This window comes from Apteryx rowi, unplaced genomic scaffold, assembly GCF_003343035.1.
Source record: "Apteryx rowi isolate R43461 unplaced genomic scaffold, aptRow1 scaffold_274, whole genome shotgun sequence".
Taxonomy (NCBI): Eukaryota; Metazoa; Chordata; class Aves; order Apterygiformes; family Apterygidae; genus Apteryx; species Apteryx rowi.
In genome coordinates, this window is record NW_020449130.1 from 506,113 (window position 1) to 529,178 (window position 23,066).

Sequence of the window (23,066 nt, forward strand, 5' to 3'; positions counted from 1 at the left end):
TGACAGCTAAGAGTTCAGACCCCAATCAATTTTAGTTTTATTGCATAGGGAGTAAGAAGTAACAATGAATAGTTCCAGCCATTTTCACATTTTAAGCTCTTGAAGAGGAGCACAAGAAAGCACAGGACATACAGGCACAAATGCAAGCTTGGTGAACAGGAATCCAAAATAAAAATTCTGTTCTCAGTCACAGCATACATGCATCTACTACGGATTCCAAAGTTGACATACATTCAGAAGTATCTTATATGTCACTAAAGTGGCCTATAAAAAAAGTCTCAAATAATGACCTAAAACTTGTGAAGGCTTAATAACTACACAGCAACTTTAAAGAGAAAAATTAAATTGAAGAAAGACTTAGTGTGATTTATTAGGTTTTCTTTATAACCTAAAATTAATTTATATATCCTTGCATATATCCTGTCTATCACTTTAATCCTCTGACATGCTGCTTGAGCAAAGACCCAGGCTCCAAGCAGTCCTGTTGCACATAACTATTTTGGTGTTATTTCCCTAGCAAACTCCATTGAGGTCATCTTCTGATCTTCATTTAATCTCAGGAAAGCTCTCACAAAGTTTTCAATGTACATCTCCCAAATCAATTCAGAACTGGATTTACTATTATAAGTAACCTACTTTTCCAGTATCAATTTGAAAACAGACTCTTGGCATTTATGCAGACCGCCCTTTGCTCATCTTCAGCAAAGTTATTTCCTTCACCACAAGATGCATCTTGGTTCTAATTTACCAGCCACATACCTTGTTCTTATTTGAACTCACTCCTTCTCACTTTAAAATACACAATGTGCTTTACTAGTTATGTCAACATTATTTCTATACCAAGCTATATTATCAAGAATGAAAGAAGAATAGGTCATAAACATTTCTTTTTTTCCAAGTCTTAGTCTAAACGAGACAGGTTTTGAGCAGTGGACTTTTCTGAAGCAGGATACTTTTCCTTGCTGCAGATAAACATATGAAACAAAGTTTTCCAGAATGACCAAACACACACTTAGAACATTTGGATTTAAGCTTCCCCTACATTAGGCTTCCCCCCCCCCCGAATTAATTATTTAAATAAAAGACAGACATTAACCAACTCTTGAATAAGCATTAGCAAATAAATGACTGTAGACTGCACAGATACGGAACAGACAAGGATGCCATCTGTCAAATTTCTAGCTATAGTGAATACCAGATACTACAGAGAAGATGAAACCATAAAAAAAGTTTATACTGGACAGTCATCCACCACGCACTCAAGTTTCTTTCCACTTAGTTCCAAGTTCCTTGGAGAGTAAGGAGCAATGGTACCTGTAATAGAAAACAGATTCTAGTGACAGAGCCACAACAAGCAATTGGCTGGATATTTTTGTTGCAGTTTATAGAGACTGCTACACGGACCTGCAATTTTTTAAACCAACTGATGTAGTCGTAAGGAAGAGAAAGGAGAGACTGCCTCTTCTTACAAATATGGCCTCACTTAGGTACCTTATGGGCTTTTCAAAAACAATTTGAAAAAAAAATCCTATTTCAAATAATTTGGGAAAGTGACAGAAGACCAGATTAAAAAAAGTGTCAGAGTGAAGACTGAGTTAAATGTGAATTCAGTTTAAATCAAGAAGTCTTAGTGACTTTAGTGAGGGCAGGATTCCATCTTTTTTTCCCCCCCCTTATCTTGTAAAGCCAACTAAGCAGGAACCAAGTCTTTCTTACCAACTCATCAGTAAGGCAATGGTGTTGCTAGTTACAGCAAAGCTCCCAAATACTCTGCTCATACACTATACAGGCCAATAATCAATTAGATCGTTCCTGAATTGAAGAAATACCCAGAAGCAATCTTGTATAAGCACTATTCTTCTTCAAAGCAGAATGGAAAGTTGGCACATGATGAAGTTATCAGAGCTGTAATCTGGTTTAATCAGGGGTTTATTTTTAAATATCTTCAGCTCTCACCTACAGGTTATTCTGAAACTCTGGGAATCAGCAGATATTTACTGTTTATTGGAAAGCTTCCTTCATTAAGTAACCTTTACTTCCTCTTGGAACTTTGCAGAAAGTGTGAAAAGGACTACACCATCATCCTTCACTATAGATAACTGTGTACAGTTGTCCAGAATCTAGAACATGAAGTATTCAGGATGTAAAATTGCATTGTGTTATATAAACCTCTAATAAATCAAATATTTCACAGACTACAGAAGATTTAAGTAAATAGCAGGATATAGCAGAAAGCTTTTTTCAAGTATTTACAATATACTTAGCATCATGTCAAGGAGTTGATATATGCTTTTTTTTTTTCCTCCTCCCTCCCCTTCCAGACTCTCATAGGCTTTAAAGCATCTCAAATAAACAGATGTTTAAATGAAACCAGACACTACACAGGTTAAACAACATGGTTCTATTAAAAACTATCTTCAACCATGGCACTCCATGACAGCAATACAATACTTTTTTCCACAAAGCAACTAATATAAAAATATGCCATAAAATCATTTGTAGACTAGTATTCTAATACATACATGTAATCATAACATTCTTTTATAAACTCTTTCCTGAGATACCTTGAGTAGTTTGATTTTCTTGTATTACTGGATGCATTATCTTTATGATTCATTTAAAACAACTGTAAAATATTTTGTATGTGCAGGACACTATCAGTAACATGTAAAAAGTAGTAATGTAAATATATGGCAAAGAAACAGCTCTTAGAAATTATGCGCTTTTTAACTTTGTTACATATTTTAACATTTGGCTCCTTGGGAGGTGGACGGGAGCAGCACAGAAAACCTGAAATTAGAGCTAAGATTTGACAAAAAGCAGGAAAGCATTTCAGGAATGTTAGAAGTTGGAATATAATATAAATGACACAAAGAGAAAGCCATAATTCGTGTTGGCTATGTATTGCCTTATAAAGTAACCGGACATATTTTAGTCAGTTCACAGTAAAATAAATATTTCTACTAATCTGTTTTGGAAGAGCAAATGTCTTTTAGGGTTTCAAGCTCCTCTATAAGTTTCTTGTTCTGAACTTCTAGCACTGCAACACGACTCTCCAGACATTTTATGTATTCTTTCTTCCGACGTCGACATTCTTTAGCAGCTTCCCTGCAAAAAGCAGAAGTAAAAAGTGCAAACAAAAAAGCCATTTGCATGCTATTAGAAAGCTCAGCAGAGTATGGAGACTATGACTGAATTCCAAATTTTGGAACATCTCCCAAATCAGTCTAAAAACACTAAGCAAAACTGGGTTCCACAAGGGCCTCAAGTGTCTCTTTCTCAAGTTCATATGGCAATCTGTAGAATTGCTTCCTCTCATGCCTTGATTAAAGTTCGTAATAAACAAGGTCCAAATGAAAGACAGTTATTCTGCTTTATGACAATAAAGATCTTTGAGGGCCTTGAGTTCCTCAATGAGAGTCTTGTTTTGGTTTTCAAGCACAGCCACACGATTTTCAAGACATTTGACATATTCTTTCTTCTTTCTGCGACATTCTCTGGCAGCTTCCCTGGAACCAATACAAGGCAAATGACTACAGGAACAGCCACAGTATGGCAAAGACTGGATAAATGAAATTACCTTCAATCCCTACAGTTCCATAATAACGACAACCACCACCAATTGTTGGATTGCACAAACAGAACAGCAGATAACAGCCATAAACAATAACATGGTTAAACAGCAAACTTAAAACAACTGAAAACTTGAAACAAATTCAACACCAACCAAAACAATGATGGAATTAATACACAGATGAACTGAGAAAAACAGTGAGAAAAAGATAATATGTAGGCTTGGACTGTACTAAACAGAGTCCACTCCTTTAACATTTCAAAACATAGGTTGTCAAGTTACAAGAATGGAACTTTCCAACATGTGATATGAGAGATGGCTTAGACACTAGTGTTAAAACTGAAGAGAGGAGAAACTAAAAGGGACGCACAACAATGCAGCAATTCTTATGAGTAATTTAAAGTAAGGACAGGCATGAGAGCAAAGCAATACCATGAATTCAATCATAAGGCAAGTGGCTATTCAATGTATCTGCATATCAGACTATATCTTTTGGAAGGCATAAATCTAACTTCCATTGATGTCAGCAGCAGCTGTGCATTTAAAAAGAAAAAGCCCTCTAAGAGCAGTTAGAAAAAAGCACAAAGACAGATGTTTACTGCATACAGTAAAATCCATGCCAACTAATTAGAAAATATACAGCCACCTCACACAATATGCTAAATGACACACCTATTTAAATCAAAGTAGTACTACACAGTAACTTATCCTGAGAACCAGCTATTTAAGAAATTCCATAACTATCATTCAATTCTAGGATAAGTCATCTTCACAGTATTATTAATGGGCAGCTGCCAATGAGATCCCATGCTGGTCATTTTATTATCAAGTGAAAAAATTTGTTCAACAATAAGCATATCTCTAGATCATCTCAACGATGAGCAGTAATGGACACAACTAACACTGATTTTTGAATTATCATAATATTTCAGAATTAAAAATCCACGGAGAAAGGACAGCTCTAACTTCCCAGGTTTGATTAACAGGCACTGCTCACCAGTGCTGTAAGAATGTGGGAGGACTGAAGACAGAATGGATTTCTTGCCTTCCCTTCCTCAACCATAGGCAGTGGCTCATGACTTTAAGAAGAAAACTCTACTAGAGTATTTTGGTTTTTTGCAACACTGACTATTAATTGTAACATAGTCTTACCTATTTTTCATAAGTCGCAGTTCTCTCTTGCGTGTTGCCTCTTCTGCTAGTTGCTGAGGGCTATGCAGGGTCCCTGGTGAGGCTGCCATTACCACTCCCTGAGGTAAGGCAGTGGTGGGAGTTCGAATCTGGTAAGCTGGCATGTCTCCAGTGGCAGCTGTAAAGAATCATATTTTAAACATTACAGCAAAAAAGAACTATGCAAAAATCTCCCTGGAAATAACAGATTTCTGTTGATGTATTATCCAGGGTCCCTATAACACAAAATATCTCCCAGGCCTGTAATGTCATATTTGTTATCTCATCAGCTTTTATTTCTACCCTGTAAAATTAGCTGTCTACCTTGCTCTAGCATGCGGTCCACCAGCCAGATCAAGCCTGTGAAAGCTTCCACGTAGCTCTTCTAAGTACAGGGAAAGCTGTTTGAGAAATATTGTCAAAACATCCACATATTTATTTGCTGCTTGCACAAAAAGATGCTGCTGCTGCAGCCACTGAGAGTCCACTCAGCCACCACTGTCCTCTAACAGATGCTTCAAAAGCAACCTGTCTCCCCTTCCCTGTAACAGCAACAGTACTGGCCTTACTGACTCTCCTTCCTTTATGGCATCTGTCTGGCAACCTTAGGAAAAAGTGAGAGCTACTGCTGCCAAAAGGAAGAGACAAATGCTCATGGGGAACAGAAATACGTTCCTTGAGCAGGAGGCCCACAAATAGGATGCTGCTGCATTAACGGGCAAGAGGAGGTGGTAGCTGTTGCACAGGAAGGGGTGTAGCTACACAGTAAATTGGAGTCCAAAAATTCAGATTCAGCTCCTGAGCCTGCCAATTTTGAGCTTTCCCAAGTTAAATGCAGATTTGAAATCTGACATGTAATTTGGAAACAGTATCTTTCTGATGCTCTCACCTTGTTTCTATATTTATTTCTAGGATACTTTGTTCCTATGAAATGTATCCTCAGCTTTAAAACAAAATTGTGAAAGTCATAAGGAAGTATATCTGGGTCTTTCTGACACAGAAAAATCAAACAAAAAATGCATCCTGATTAAAATTATAAGCAAGTACTTGCCTATTAATTTCCATAAATATTTCATATTTTTGCAGAACAAAACTTCTATTTTCCTCATTAAAGCAACTGGATATAAAAGATCAAATTTCAGGGTCTGTTATGTTATACATAATTTGTACTTTAATTCTTTAAAGCAATACTCAAATAATGGAAAAACTTAGAAGGATAAAATATAGACAAAAGCGCTATTGGGAGGCTGATGGATAGAGCAGTAAAGAGACAAAAGTCACCTACAGGTGAAAAAAAACCCCAACCTAAACATAGTAATAAATTTCTATTCACACTACTCTCTGAGAAAATTTCATGCAAGTACTTCACTAATTAAACAGAAAAAATAGGATCAAGCTGTGTTTAGACTACAGTTCTCCACAGACGTGTTCTGAAATCATTATCTGCTTAAACAATTTGCAGCTCCCCCCTCTTGGCTGTGTGGGTAAAAGTGTTTGTGGAATTACAAGATGAGCTGGACCACCGAACTGACCTAAGTTAAAGATAATCCTTGAGGGACGGGGGTGGGAAAGAGGAATCACCTGACGATGGCCTTGCGAGGACAAACAGGCAGACACCATGAACTTAGATCTTTGTCTTCTTGCATAGCTATAATAGAATCACTTAACCCTCGATTCGGTTCGCTGCTTATGTTAGCAGCCCTGCTTATGTCAACAGGACAATACATCAGCTCACTATTTATAAAAACAGAATATTAGAAATTCTTTAGCCTCATCTTGACTCTACGGCAAGAACTACCTTTTTCTATCTTTTTTCACTAAAAAAAAAAAAAAAAAGAAAGAAAAAAAAAGATGTTTTCTCAGCTTGCATTAGCTATAATGAAGCATAAATCCAAGTAAAATCACGCAGTCTGTACATCAATTTAAGGAGAAAGGTCATGTCAACCTGGGGTCACCAACTACTTTGTTATCTTTGCTTGATTTACACTCACACGTTAGCCAATAGCACTTATTGTTGCTGCTGCTAAGAGGACTCGGTGCCACAGGTACCTGCAACAGGCTCACCAAAACCGAGCCCCTATCTCAGCTGGGATCAGCAAGCACCGCTGTAAGTAGCAACATGTTTTAAGACTAGTTTGATGAGGTTCCCATAAGGTCTGTCCCTGCCTAACAGTTGGCTCACTTAAAAATCTACAAGTATGGTAGGAGAGGCAAATAACTGTTTTGGTCATACAAGTCTACCTAACCCAGACATAGCTGTTAAAAAGAAGGACTAAGCATCTTTTAACTGTACCACAGTAAGTGCTTTATCACAGAATAAATGACATTAGTGCAAATTATCACTAACTCTGCAAAATTTTTTGTATAATACCTCAAAAAGTTGCAATAAAATGCTGTTTCCCCTGAAAAATACATTGGGAGAGAAGAAACAGGCTTTAACAGAAAGGATACTCTAGAAGAAAATTCGTACTGTCCTAGTCCATTAGTGTACCCATATGCTGCAGCAATTAAGCATCGGGGCCCGGGGGGGCGGGGGGGGGGGAGAGAAAGAGAGAAAGAAAAAACACACACACACACCACACCACCCCGATCCACCCTGCCAGGCCTCTGAAATCACAGAGGATATCTGTTTCTAATGAAACTCCATGGAGTTTTAAACGCATTCCTGCAAATGAGACATAGGACTGAGACTGTTAACAGCAATTTTAGTCGCCTTTTGTAGAGGTAATTTACAGCCAGTGATTTTTTTCTTGAACAAAACCACAGAAAAATTGAGATTGGTAAACTGCATGCATGTGTTTGTCCTAAGGCATGTTTAGAAGTATTCATAATACTTTCACAATGGCTATCATGGCTTACGCTTTTGCAACACATCAAGTCTGCAACCAACATGCAAGTCAAGAGAAGAAAGCTGAGAACCACAACAAAACTGGAGAAGGTCTACTCCCCTAACTCATCACCCCAGGCCAGTTACTTTCTTTCTCCTTAAAATTGCAAAAGAGTAAAAAGTCATTCAAAAAACTTGAAGGTTTGAGTTCAGGCTTACAAAATGAAAGTTACTAACAAGAAGAAAAAAAAAGAAAAAATAAACTCAGACAGCTAAATCCAGAAGAGTACAACTACCCTTGCAAATTAAGCTCAGAGAAATTAACAAAATGAGTAAATTATGAGAAAATCCCACCACCTTATATCAGCAGGTTCTTGGGGAAAACAACTTGCTGAACACTAGAGAGCACTCCTGCACTTGAATTCTTCCACTAGCCAGGAGAAAAATCTGATACATGCTATGTATTAGTGTATTTATTCTCCTCTCCTGTGAGTCACGATGATGGGACTAGCTTATCAAAGGGTTTTAAACTTCACCACTAAACTGGCTAAGCAAGGCATGAATCATTATTCCTTTGAGCATAAAAATCAGGAAACATGGACTTAGGATACTTATCTTTGGATTAATGAAAAAATACTAAACAGCAATAAGCAGGACGTCGATACCAGCTGCAAGTCAGCTAACATTACAGATCCGCCGGAGGGGATTGACGAAGCAGAAAGGAACTGACTAAATCACAGCATGACTTGGAGCTGACGTCAATGTGTATCTTGTTTGGAGTTTAACTTTTCCAGTTCCCTACTGCAACATGATTCCAGGAAATCTAATGACGTCAGCCTTTTGAACTCAATTAGCTGAGGAACAGACCATTTTAACAGTGTAGGAGAAAATAAGCAGGCATTTCAACACTCGAAATTATTGCTCTTTCAAATCTGTTTGTATTCACCATTTTCTCTAGCAATGAAAGCATAAGGGTTTATTTATACTACTAAAACAATGCACACCTTTCTTCTTACAGCTATGCTTAAGTCTATTTTAGCTTATCAAGTCTGAAGAGTTTACTGCTAAACCTAAAAGCAGCATCTTTTTTACAAAAGAAAAAAACATAATTATAAAGATAGCCACATACATCTCCACAAAAAAAGAAGGATTTAAAAGAAAACTGGTGGATTTTTCAGCAAAATCCTGCATCAAGTAGTAAAGATTAGTTATCTGAATCAACTTGTGCAAGAATTTTCATGCTCTAACAGTGATTTTTTTTAAAGAAAACTGTTAAAATTACACTGATATCCCACACTGACTAATTATAATCAGATCTATTTATGCCAGTTTTCAAAGATGAAAGAGTTACAGCAACAAGTTCAAAGGAAAATGTCACAAATACTAACTAAGCTTAGACATCCAAAAATGTAATGTAAAAGACTAACAGATTTTTTTTATTTTTATTTATTTATTTTTTACCTGTTTCATCTCCTGTTACAGCCATGATCAGCTTCTGCACACACGACTCTGCCGTTCCTCTCGCAGAGCTCAGCGTGAACTGTTCCAAACTAGCAAGCATGTGCAGGATTACAAGCAAGAGCACTGACATCACACTGACCTCACTTGCCTACCACTGTCATTAATATGCTCTGTCACTGGAACAGCTCACTGGAACTGCAGCCCAAAGAGAACTCCTTTCTCCCGCAAACCTTTTTTCATGTGTTTGTAAGCCTAGCTTTGTGCTTTTCCTCTGAATTATACAAAAATTTACAGAAAGCATTCAGCACAGAGCTAGCTGTAAAGTCAGACCTGAAGATTCACAGCACTGACTGACAGAAATTACAAAATGACTCCAGAATTCATGAATGAATCAGAATGATAAAAGCATGATTGCATATAAAATAACAAGATTTTAAAAGACACATGTGCAATTGTTTTGGCCAGCATTGGAACAGTGCCACTGAAAAGCAAGGCTCTGCAAGACAGACACGAGACAGGAAAGCTTAATAAGCTCGAACAAATAGGTAAACCAAAGAAAGTCTAAAGCTCCCTAGAAAACAAACAAACAAACAAACAAAATTTCACTTCAGTTAAAAGCTTCAGAAAAGACTGAAGAAAGCTCCAATGGAATAAGACAACTGAAGGCAGTTGTTTCAGATTAAATAGCAGGCAGAACAGTAGCTCTGGGTAAGGGCGACCTCTCCCCCACCCCCTCCTTTTTCCAAGAGAGGTCCAAGAGAGCTGGGTGACTTACTTTGTAGGGGAGAAAACAAACAAAAAACCAAAACCAACCCCTTTGGTTTAACAGAGTTACTCCTGATTTACACCACCTTAAGTGAAATCCGATTCAGACCAACAGTCCAGGCACTGCTTTGTATATATGGCATAGTAAACAACATCTAAGGCCTTCGTTTGTAATAAGCTAATTTAGACTGGTTAGTCATCAGTTATGAAACTATGCCAAAGAAAGCAATAACGGAAGCATCAGTGCAAAGAAAGAGCGCTCCTGTGATTGCAGGACCACTTTGGGGTCATATCAGCAAAAGATCAGAACTCAAGCACGTAAGAAACAACAGCCACGGACCTCTGAAATATCACTGTTCATATCACTGACTGTGTTATGAAAACACACATAGATCCCAACAGAATAATTCTGATATGACTTCTCTGCACTGTCATTTTCTCTAATATTTAAGCACTCTTCCTTTTTCTCCAGTTAGCAAAAAAGCTCTTAATCTGCATGAGGATACTATCAGGGTATCAGAACTGCCTCTTATTTTGCCTATGAATGTAAACTTGTAGCTAACGAAAGATCACTCAGTTGGATCAACATCTTTGGCCTTTTTATATTAACCCTTTCTCCTACCAGAGGTTACCAAAAAATAGCAAGCACGGGGTTTATGTGATGCCATCCATTATTATGTAAGATTCACCAGCAAATACTTTAGAAAAAAATATAAATACATAAAAAATGCTACCTGAAAGTTTCAGAAACAGATTTTTTCCACCCTAGGACTAATATTTGTTAACTTTTCTGTTTTTATTTTACTTCTGTGATTATTACATATAAAGTTCATATGCTGCCTACTTAGACTCATAAAATATATACAAGTGGAAAGTCTACGAAGCAGAATGTCGCTTTCCTTGCTATCATGATACAAGATGTACAGTTAACTACAAAGTGTACATAAATGACAACTATATTCCTACAGACTTTCTAACATATCCGTTCAGACCACTTGACCTCTAATAAGGATGTAGAAACTTGTGTATCCAGTTAATTCTTTGTCTCACTCCAAAGAGATCAGCCTTACCTCTAACTGCAGAGAAACATTTTCAGGTGCTTTCACTTTTTTTTTTTTTTTTTTTTTTTTTTATTTTTTTTCGAAGGATTTTTCAGTATCGAAAGACCCACTATTTAATTGAAATCTTATACCTTTTGATTATCTCCAAGTTCATGCTCACTTACTATTTACTTTATGTTTTATGTATCATTTTTCTTCTATGTCAACAACTATGAACATCACTACAGCACTGGACTTTGGGCCAAAGGAACAGAGAGAACCACTGAAGAGAACTCAGATTTCCAGTTAAAGCCAACTTCTCAGAGCATGGACAGCGAACAACATCAATTCAGTTAACAGAACCTAGACACTTCCAGAAACAATATACAGCAAGTATTCAGTAACTGTCTCCAAACCCACTTTGAAAGTTTTAATTACAGGCAAGACACCTAACAGACTATACCCCATCAAGTGGTCGAGCTGCTGAAAAAGGGGGGTAGAGGACAGCCTTGAGAAGCCCATACTAGGGGTGCGTAAAGGAGGGCCAGTCAACTAAAATCCCCTGAAAAGCTGCCAGATAGGGTCTCCAAGTTCAGTGCTTCTGAACAGGCTGGTGAGGTTTTAGGAAACAACTGAGGAGCTACTTTCTGCTGCCCCCAGGAGCTCTTGAGCATCAAGCAGTACATATTAAATACTACAGCCAAACTAGGGAGACTGAGAAGCTCTCCAAATTTTTGAGAAAAAAATGTTTATGTACATGTATAGAAGTTATCTCAGATTCCTACTAAAATACACGCACCACAATCACAGTGTGAAATTTGCTTTGCTAAATGTATTCATAACAATGTGTAGGGTATTTACAATAGTTTTTATTATTACTACTTGCTTTACTTAAAACTTTACTATATTCTCTGCATGATGGAAACTAACTTTTTGTTTTAGAGCTTTTCACATCATAGTCTTAAAGCTTCCTTGGAACACTTCCGAGAAGTCTTAAAAAGATAATGTATTTCAGCAAAAAATTAACCAGAAACAATGGAAGAATTGAAGTGTGGTATTATTATTTAGCACTGCCTCAAGAAGTTTAATTATCTCCACGGTATTAGTCTTAATTTATATCCTAGGCTTCCTTTAGAGCAAACAGAGAAACACTTTAAGACAGAATCTATTTCAAACACCTGTGTTAGGGCAAAATAAGCCTCAACCTGGACTCTACCAACTAGCTCAGATATCTGTGTCTGCATTTAGTCGATGACTCTCACCCCCTCCATGAATACATATTCAAAGGCCTCCCAGCTGTTCTCAAAGTTTAAGATAGCCATTTTGGCTTAAGGAAGAGTCCTCATCCAGACCTCCCACTGTACTTCTCTGCATTGACAAAAAAAATAGGGAAAGAGATTAAAAAAAAACTTTTATCCTCCATGGTAGCTATTAATTTAGTGTTTCCACACAGAAATCTCTTTCCCATGGCTTTCCTCAGTATAACCCTAAACCCAACCTTACTTTTCCTTGTCTTGATAAGGATCCAAGATACCTTTGGCTCTCAATCTGCCTCAGCAGAGGAAGGGAAAAAAACTCTGTATAATCTACAACAAGGTTTAAGAATTTGCCATTCACAGTTCAATTGACATGTATACATTTTTATAGAGCTTACAAAGGTCTCTTCTGTGTGAAGACTAGCTTCAAGCAAGGATCTCATGTCCAATCCTTCCTAATAACTGCAAGAGTCATAAACTGGAAGAAAAAATCTGCCTTAAATATTTCCTTATAACTGCCCAAATAACTTCAGAACTTGTATTATATGAACACTGATAAGCCGCTGAAAAATCAAATTAGTTTCATATACTAAATGAGATGCAATTATGCAGCCTCAGCATCTCAGTTTAAACTGTAACAGCACCTTTACTGCAGTTAAACATGTCTTACAAAGTCTGGACAAGAGAATTCAAAGCAGAAAGTGTTTTCATCCTGTCATTTCCTCTTCATAGCTTTTTTTAATCAAAAGTAGCTGCTTTACTGAGCACAGAAACTCAATCTCCTCCTAAGGCTATCTGCCATCTTTTTATGCACAAATATTTTATTTAATATTACAATAATTATGAACACAAAAAGCCCTTTAAGAAAAAGTGTTTTTTATAAAAATAATCTAAAATACAGTAGACTAATAAAATATACCTTGAACAACAACTTGACTTCCAGGAACAAAAAACTGTTGTGTGCCATCAGGTGATTGTGCTGCATATTGCACGATTGTAGCACCTGGCTGAGGAGCTCCTGAATTTGTCATCGTTAACGTCTGCAGTCCCTGGACACCATCAGAGGCTGGATTAGAAATCTGGATTGCACCACCTTGAGCTATAGCAACTAAACATAAAAAGAAAAGAGAGATTAGGCAATAGAAAAAGATGCAAAACATGCTAAAGCACATCTCCCTTTTTTAAATAAACATTGTCAGAAAGGATTCCCGGCTATCTCTCTGCTTAAAGAGCAACTGTATAATAAAATCTGTATAACATTAATTCTGACTTCCACAAATATAAAACCGGTTTTATAGTACATGCCATTTGTGTCTGATAGAAAAAGCAATGTTCCACACATTTTCTACGCTTCCTGCATGGATAAATAATGGTCCAAAAATAGTTTTAATACAAGGAGAGAGGGGAGGAAAGAGAGAGAGAGAGAGGAAGAAAAAAAAAAAAGACTGATAGCTCCTATCAGTCTAACAGAGAATCCTGTGGTTTCAAACACTAAAAAAAGAAGTTATTTTAAAAATTTAAATTTATCAACTTCCTCAAATAAAAGAAAAAATGGACATCTGGACAAAGAAAGAACAATTCCTCTGACACTCACATTCTTCCTCCTTTCCTTAGTTAAGGAGTAAGTTTAGGCCAACAGTATTTTTCCAAGTTTTATAAAGCTGTAAGTAGTCTGATACTTGTGTAAAAAAAGAGAAATAAAGAACAATGTTTTTTCCTATGTGGTCAAAAACATAAGAAATATATTTTCCCCATATAAACTCATGCCATGCAATCTCAGGGTTGATCATAATTAAATATTTATACAAAATCAAATTCCCTAGAGACGTTAATTGTTAACTCCTTTTAAAATTAGCATTGCCCTTGTTAAGAGCAGAAATACATTTTTGGAGCTTTTAGAAAAGAATCCAATTGCCAAGAAGTAACAAACTTCAAAAGATATTTAAGCCACAATCATTGTATTTAAAATGGCTCAAGAGTTTAAAAGTTATATGTAAGTACAGATTCAGGATTGTCAGTTCCTTCAATCTCACTGTCAGGTTCACAATATTTGCTGATGTTCTTGAAGTTTCAGCTCCTCCAGTCATCTGAGTACGACTTGTAAGACCCCCAAAAGAGTTTTGGAGATAGACACTTGACAAAAGTAGGTTATCTTGAAATGCAACATGATACAATAACCTAGTCCACTTCAAAGAGCACTGAAGTAGGAACAGTTGATTTGAAAATTGTTATTAGTAAACTAGAAAATACTAAATAGTTACTAGAGCCTCAGGTAATATTTTGAAAGTAGAGTTATCTACCAAAGTGGCCAATTACCAGCAACTCAATTAGCTTTTTTTTTTTCCTTTCCTTTTTTTAAAAAGAAATTCCTCTCATGCAGCACACTGAATGAAGTACTGAGCCTGCCTGCACTGCTGGAACAGAGATCAGCATGACCTCCAGTCCCACGATTGGAATAGCATCATGTAGGACATTATGCAGGAACTAGCTGCGCACTACATGCATGTTCCATAAAGCATTAGGAAAAATGGAGTAAGATGCTGTTTTGGTCTGGCCTCTAATGCAGAAAGCGTCCCATTTTGGGAGAGGGTGGAGGAGAGAGAACTAAGAAAAATAAATTGTCATTTCCTCTCTTCTTTGTGACGTCCAGGACAGTAGTGGGTTCCCAGCAGCATACAAGCTTCCAGCAGACTTTGTCACCTCTACTTCCCAGAGAAATTTAAGCTATACACAGCTGAATGCTGCCTCACGCAGAGTTAGCGCCAAAGATGACATGCCTATACCATCACAGTACCGTACCACATAAAAAAAAAGATGTCAGGTTGGGCTCCTGAGCAGTAAAACATCAGCACAGAATCATACCAAGTAATTAGCTCCACAGTGAACCTGGGTGGACACTTGCACCACAGCTGTACCTCAACTATTTATTCAGAGCACAATCCAGTGCTTTCTAAAGAGCAACAAATTAACTCCTGTAGTTATCTCCTGTAGAGGACTGATTCCTATCGCATTACCAGAACAACTCCTTGCCCACCCATTCACTGACTTCATTTCAACCACTGTACAGACATTTGTTGTAGTACAGTCCAACTTGAAATTGTGACTTTTATGAAGAGTACAGGATTTTTCCAGGCAACCCCTGGACTTATTTATCATACAGGTAGATATAAGTGGCATTTTATCTTCTAGCTAGGACCAAAGACTACTGATACTATTAACATCATTCTCTGAGTATGATCAACTAATTCAGAAAAACAGATCAGATCTTTCCCTCCTTTCCAAAACAGGGAAAAACAACTAAATCTGGCCTTTCCCAGAAGGATTTCCTAGTTCTCCAGCTTTTAAAAACCTGCCCTAAGAAAGCAAGCAACCCGAACAGATGGCAAAGATACTGGTTAGTTAAAGCAAGTATTAATCTCCCGTGCACTGTTTCAGAAAGAACATCATGATATGCATAAGCAGGCAAAAAAATGGGGGGGGGGAATGAATCACACACTCCAGCAGCACAAACAACTCTCACATGTTCAGACCATCACCACTGAGGAGGCAAACCGATTTTTCTGTACTCAATACCAATATGACAAAGCTACAGCCAGAGTGGTTTTGCAGTCAGCTCAGGTTACACGGCTTATATATAAGACCTGCCTTATGAAAAACTATCAACTCCTGTTATAGAAAGATCAACATAAATGTTGGTGAAGGAAACTGGGAAAAACATTATATCTAGCTGGTCATGTCCATCAGTCTGTCTGTTCCCATAAGCCAAAGCCAAGAAGCTCTGAGGAGAAAGACATTCAGAACCACAGCCATGGCAACATGCCATCTTGGCTGGCAAAAAAGTAAGCAAAGAATAGCTAAAATTGCTGCTAATAGAAACAACTGTCTTTTGGTAATTAAATTTATCTGACTGTTCTCCCAAAAATAGTTATCCCAGCCTTCCAGAGGCTGGGATAGTCGAGATGATCTTTTCAAATACCAGTCTATTTCCAAATTGCCTGTCCTGCACAATACAGGAGAGAAAACAAGCAATTGGCAAGCTAAGTAGCATGCGATACCTGTTTTAAACCAGGGTACACTACAGACTGCTGTAGTGACACTGCACGACAAGTTCTTCATGGCCACGGGCATTTGTAAGAGCTTTATGCTTAAACTGCTAAGCAAGATGCCTACACAAGAGAACCCACGCAACCAACGCTGGCCAAGAACAGAGGTACTCAGATACAACAGTGATAAGCTGAGGTAAAGAGCTATTGACAGGAGAGGGAAAGATAAAAGATACATGCAGTGGCCTTCTGTATCATATCCACACTGAAATCAACACCTGAGATGATGTATTCCTGCAATGCTCCTGGATTTATCTGACAGCAGTTCCTGCGGATCACAGGCAGCCTGCTCAGAAATGCTGCTAACCTGTGACGAAAAGCATGAAGACTAGAAGTTAACAGCCATGCTCTCTTTGGTAGGTTCCAAAATAAGACTCCTTCTACTAATACTCAGCAGTAGGTGCCCATCCTTGCAGCAGCTTGGATTCTACCTCAAATCTAACTTTTCTGGCAAGCAGAAACTTCAAGGGTAACGAACAGCATCCTAAGAAACTTTCTGATTAAATTTTTCCTAAACAGAAATAGAGGTAACAAAGAATTCATTGCAGCAAAAGATATATGGCATTTTAACTTACACAGGTGAGCTTAAAAAAAAGCAAATTAATGAGCTAATAAACTGGGTAATAAAGTCATTTCCAGGAAGGCAAAGCTCTAGAAACAAAGCGTTTAAGCCAGAATCAGCAGGGCCTATGAAGGCTGACATTACATCTTGAAGTAATGCCTCATTACTGAATACTGCAGAGAACTTATTTAATAAGTATTTATAGATTAAATTGTCCTAAATTCACAGCACATGTTTTAGGCTATGAATATAACTTATTCAAAGAAAGCAATATAAAACAGAACTCTTCTACAATTGGCTCACGCTACAGCCAAGTTTAAATTAAGATAAATTAGATTAAATTAAATTTTCTGTTAACTCAAGCATATTGTTAGTGATGCTCTCTGCTGTTTGATTTTTCAAAAGTAAATATCTGTTTCAACAAGAGGAAAAATTGATGATAACTTCATTGTTCTTTTATATGTTTTCCCATCACTATAATTTATACTTATTTTCAAATTAAAACATCCTTGGATTAAGAAATGAGAATGGTCTCCTTGCACAGTGTTACTAATAAAAGTACAAGTCTGGTTTCCCAGAGGAATCTATGATAAAGAAATCTTAACTCCTAATTTCTCAGAAAGCCTAAAGGTTTGAAGAATCACAAGAACATAGTATGGATGATATAGARCTTTCCTTTTAAGCCTGAAATCGCAAATATTCTTTTTTGAAAGTAAACCCAATCCAACAACAACATCAAAAATCCTTAAAATTTCAAGAAAAGATTTTAGTTTGGTCAAGGGTATCTGCCAGATTCTGGACTGGATAACCTTCAAGCATGACCAGAAGTCTGGGGAAAAGAGCACTTGAGATACTTGACATCATGACGCAGACATTTATTTATGTCCAGACCTTACAGAAAGGGTAAGAAAAACAGTTTAGGAAGCCCAGGCAAAATTAGTTTTATGCAGGAGGGAGAGTAATACTATACACAAATTCTGCTTTCTCAGAGTTGATAATTGGGCCCTGATTGGACAAATAAACATAACTCTGAAGAATTCTAACAGTGACTACAACATAATTTATAGAGAGCCAGTCTATCCTCTTCTATATTCCATTGTTAATTGTTAATAGACTTCCTGTGTTCTCAAAAATGTTTCAGAAAACAACAATCCTTTTGCAATTTTCCTGTCATTATATTATAGGAAAAATACCTGTTTTTCAGTGTGTATACACATGAAAAGACATGAAAAATAACACTAGGAGTAAGGTTTTATCCACTACAAACTTGGAAAAAAAGTTACTGGAAATGAATTCCTTAGATGATAGCCCAACAAAACTATCAGAAACGATAGCTGTTCAATGCTTTCAAAATAAACTCAAGAATTCAAAAATCTATAGAATAGAATAGAATAGAACTGTGAACCTAACTTTTAACTAGTGTTTGGATGAAAAAAAAGTTGAAGACCACAACTTACAGTTAATTCCACAGTTAATACAATGTTAAGATTTGAACATTGGAGAGGGAGAGAAAGATGGTCCATTACAGAAAGAAAATTCAAAGTAGAACACGATTCATACTCTAACCTTACTTGAACACTGGAGAGGAAGAGAGATGGGACATTTAAAAAAAAGCAAATTCAAAGTAAAAAAAAACAAAAAACAAACCCCTCCAACCTTATACTTTAAAAAAGTCCCTAACTAATTGCCAATTTGTGTAACACTAATACATAGCAAATCACAGTAATGTGGAACTGCAGTAAATTATAACACTGAACATTTGTATAAAAGATAACTGTACCAACATTTGTCATTTCACCCAAGCCTCACCTCTGCGTTTTTAATGTGGACAAGAGTTCTAGAGAGACTATAAATTTAGTAATCAACAAACATTACAAGAAACAGACTAAAAGACTGTCATGCTCATGTTAGGAGAAATTAAATATAAAAAACAAAATTATTTAGAAATACAAAGCTCTCTTATTCTTCTTCATCAAACACCTCTACTTCATTATGGCATTTTTTGGAAACAAAATTGTTCCTACATATGTATTGCAACACTACACAGTGTCTTTGCAAACATACTGTATTGCCCTGTGCTAGTCTGATACAGGCTGGTTGGCACAGCCATTGCAGGAATTCCAGAAGGCGCTCCTTCTTCTTCTGACTTTTCTTCTTCAATTTTCGGGACTGCAGGAGCATCTGAAGATAGCTCATTCAAAATTTTTCTAAAACAGAATATAAATAATTTTATAGATATTTAAAATTCCATATCCATGAGAAAGCTGTCACTAGCTTTTATCAGACAGCTTTGCCATAATGTATAAGCTACCTTTAAAAAACAACAAAACCCACAAAAACAAGAAATCCTTACCGGTACGAAGGCCTTCTTGAAAGTATTTCCCTACGTTTCTGAGAATCAATTATCCCTTCTGATTCTGCAGACTCATCTGCATTTGCAGTCGGTGCTACCTGTAATAGCAAAGTTTCTGAAATTCATAACTTCATTCAATAAAAAAAGGTTAGCAAAAAACTTTTTAAAAATTCCTTCCATGTTCACATACAGGAAGTTTATGCATGTATTTATCATAGATTATGTGATCTTGGACTTTTTTTCCCCACAGCAAATCACAAATTATGAGGTTAACAACATACAGGCGCTTAAGATGACATCTTCCATTGGAAAAATCGAAGTAATCCAGGTTACATTTTTCTGAATGTCATCAAGAAAAGAATAATTCAAACAAAAGATTTCTTTAAATGTAAAAGTATTATGCAATTTAGTTTCCTTTTAAAGACAAAATAAACCTTTAAAACGCAGAATGCTGCACTAATACCTTAAATACTAATATACAACACAAAAACCTCTTCATAACCACAGCACACAAATGTATTTTAAAAAGTTTATTTAAATATATATGCTTATTAAATTATACTTATCAATACATATTCATACATACAAATACATAGCTTAGCAATACTGTGAAAGTTCTAGAAAATTTGACAAATCCACAATGTTTCATTTTCTCAGAATTTTATTAGTATTATTTTCACAAGTTCTTTTCTCTTAAAATTACCCAAAAAGAAATTGAAACCTGGAGCAGAATACCCTTTGCCAGCAAATATATTATATAGAACTGAAAGTGACTACTGAACAAGAAAAATGTGCTATTTTCTTGATTCATTTGACTGCTCAGATCTATGAGAGACACAAAGGCTTTCAGCACTTTGGGTTCTTACTTTCAGAGCATGGACCAATGCTGTCCAGCAAAGAGGTCTTCTTAGGGGCATCTCTCTCCAATGCCCTATGGTGATCTAATTGTGGATCACCTACCTTCAAGCCTATGGCATAAACCTTCAAAACCAAGACAATATTACACAGCCAAGAGCCTGGGCATGCTGTCTCAAAACAAAGCTCTCCACAGAAGAAAATAAATAAATAAATAAATAAATAAATAAATCTATCTGTTCCAGGACAAACAGCAGGAAAACAGGATCTTAGCGCCTTTAAATCTTCCCGTGCCAGTAAGAGTTTCCAATAGCCACCCCTAGTTCCTGAAGACAGCCCAAAGAGTCAGGAACAGTACTTTGGGGAGAGAGGAAGGAAATCACAAGAAAATTTATGCATTTTAAGAAATGAAGAGAAAATGAAGAGACTTCAAGAAATTTCAAAGCTTGCAATCAGGACAAAAGAGGAAAATTTAACATTTCAACTTGTTCTAATAACAAGCAAGCACATTCACAAGGCTAACAAAAGAGAGCCATTGCCATTTTTCCTGGCCATCAGTCAGACTTCTCTAAATTTAACGTACTGTTGTGCTTTTGACCACATTTAAGTTCAAGCTCATGTTAGTCTGTCGATACCTGAAACATTGGGAGGAAGCAAGCACAAAAGTCAAATAATCTGAATTGCAAACCTTCTTACAAGTAAAACAACAACAAAACAGTAAAGAACATGATCCAGATAATTATTTTTTCATCCAGAAAGCATTGAAAACAAAGTTTAAATTGCCTTCCTGTTTAAAGCTGCAGGTGTTCGAGGGAGAGGTCATGCAGGCTATAACATCAACCCTCAGGTTTTTTTGGCTTGTTTTTTCGTTTTGATTTTTAAGTGAACTTATACCATTTTTCCAAGTCTCCCACTGTCTGACAGAGAGAGGAGACCAAGATAAAGGCAAATGAACAGGAGGAAATGCCAGGTGGCAGGAAAAAAATACTTAAGATGATCACAGGACAGCCACAGCAAATTGTAATGGAGTCTTTTACAAGTGTTTTACAGCATCTATGAAGCCTTTCTGGTAGAGTCACCTTATTTGCCATTAACATGTACAAATGAAACCAAAGCGAAAACCTAGCCAGTATTAATCAGAACATTACTTTCCTGTCTCTACTCCTTTGGGAAAGGCAAGAAAGCCAGTTTGCTCAATACAACGAAAAGTTGATTTCTGCTCCCCTAAGAAAGAGCAGCAGCTGGCAAGAGATTCTGGAGAAATTCCTCCTTCCAGACTGTGGAAGAGCAAGTACTCTATTGTTGCATGTTTGTCCCAACTATGCTGAATTGAAGAAAAACAGTGACAGAAATTGGGAATGACTATATGTTTATTTGATAAAGTTCACTCTCTGATAAATCACAGTTCCAGAAAGCAATATTTATTTTGAATACTCTGCTTTGACTTAAAGTTCGACCAAACTTTTTTTGCCATCTACCATCCCTGCTTCAACAGTGATCTAGAATTTCAAAGCCTTACCAGGTCCCACCACCTACATCTACTATTCACAAATAAAGCACTGAACGTCTGACCAAGCTTTTATTCTTTTTCTCTAACCTCTATCTGAGATAAATATCATAATTGTGTGTGGCATCTCCATTACAGTTGAAAGCTACTAAGAAGTCTCAAACATTAAAGGTAGCTTCTCAGGAAGACTTCTGACAACACATTTGTCTTTTCCTTAATCTGTCACAATGGCTGCAGGTAAAACAATTCCTACATCACTGGTATCTGGCCTCTCTTAACTGAGACATCAATTTTGTTTGCAAGAAGCAATTCAGCTGTCATTTCACAATCAGATTTTAAGAAGACTGGGGCAAAAGCATTCCTAGCTACAGGGAAAGCACCAAGGGGAGCCCTAGACATTTTCAAAATTGTGCAAGATACAGTCCAGTATTTTTCACTATTTAAGAGCTCTGAAAATCCTTAAGCACTTTGTACCAGTCCCTTTAAACTTGCAAAGATTAAACAAATAAATGTTTATTTTGAAGCTGCCCTTATTTTTTCTGTTTACATATACACCCACAAAAAGCAATACCAGATGCTTTTGGCAGAGCCTGCTAAAAACAATACAAAATAATTTAAACTATAATGCTTGCATTACATCCAGATGCTCTCCAAAAATACAATACAAGAGACACTTGCAAACTTATGAGTCTGTAGTCTCATTAGAGACAAGATGTTCGTAGAATAGAATACAACAGAAAAACTGCAAGACACACCACTAAAACACGAGCACGTTATTACACAAATTTGCTGTTGCACGAGTTAAGGGTTCCAAGACAACAATTTCTTAAAGATAAACAGGAAGCATTAAGGAATGGCTACACAATGCGTGTAAGGCTGCTATCAGCTGGCAGTTAGCCACCCTCCACACCCCCTATTATAAGTAAAACTTGCAACGCTGGTAGGAATGAAGAGAAACTGAAGGGGGGGGGTGAAGGAAAGAGACCAAATAATTCATGAAAACATAAGAATAAAAGAGCTAACCTGAACAGCTTGCATTTGTGGTGACTGTATGACTGAGGGCTGTGTGGCTTGAATGACACCCTGGACATGAACAGTTTGACCAGAAGGTAACTGCACTAGAGTTACAGCTGGAGATCCTCTTCCAGCACTTGATGAAGCTACAGAAACCTGCAAAAATTACAATCATCATGTTTAAGTAACATGCCTTAAGATTTCAGCAAATGCTTTTAGATGTGATACTAAAATAAACTGGTTTTGATGCCAAATTTAAAAGAGCTTACATGTGTGTAATTATCACACACACAAATAAACTAGCTTTACTAGTAAGAATTTAGTGTGTATCTTTCCAAATGAGTAATTTAAAGGTTAAAATTTGTCACATACAAAACTGAGTCTTTTTTCTTAATTTTTTCCAGAGACTTCAACTGCTGAGCTATCAAAGACTAAATCTGCTGTCTCCAGCATGAAGGTTAACAAAAAGCTCAAGATGTGTAACCAGAAATATCAGTATACATTGAAGTGATACGTTGCTGCAACAACACAAAGGGCAGAACATGCTTAATTCAAAAAAGTCCAAAACTTTTTTGGTTT

At 36.7% G+C, this 23,066-nt stretch overlaps 1 protein-coding gene across 10 annotated transcripts in view; it reads right to left on the reverse strand.

The window, feature by feature from the left end:
- Positions 1–2,382: 2,382 nt before the first annotated feature.
- CREM (cAMP responsive element modulator) overlaps positions 2,383–23,066 on the reverse strand; it is a 32,435-nt gene continuing 11,751 nt past the window's right edge. For 2 of the 10 annotated variants that reach the window (XM_026068515.1, XM_026068523.1), the window contains 5 exons: positions 19,112–19,209; positions 18,823–18,965; positions 13,013–13,201; positions 4,727–4,883; positions 2,383–3,509 (listed from right to left, as the gene is read on the reverse strand). In XM_026068515.1, the coding sequence (XP_025924300.1) occupies positions 3,365–3,509; positions 4,727–4,883; positions 13,013–13,201; positions 18,823–18,965; positions 19,112–19,209 (732 nt within the window). In that variant the 3' untranslated portion in view covers positions 2,383–3,364. Of the gene's footprint in view, positions 3,510–4,726; positions 4,884–9,032; positions 9,141–13,012; positions 13,202–13,398; positions 13,480–18,822; positions 18,966–19,111; positions 19,210–22,496; positions 22,644–23,066 lie in introns of those variants that run through there. The other 8 variants (XM_026068516.1, XM_026068517.1, XM_026068514.1 and 5 more) reach the window with 7 other exon arrangements.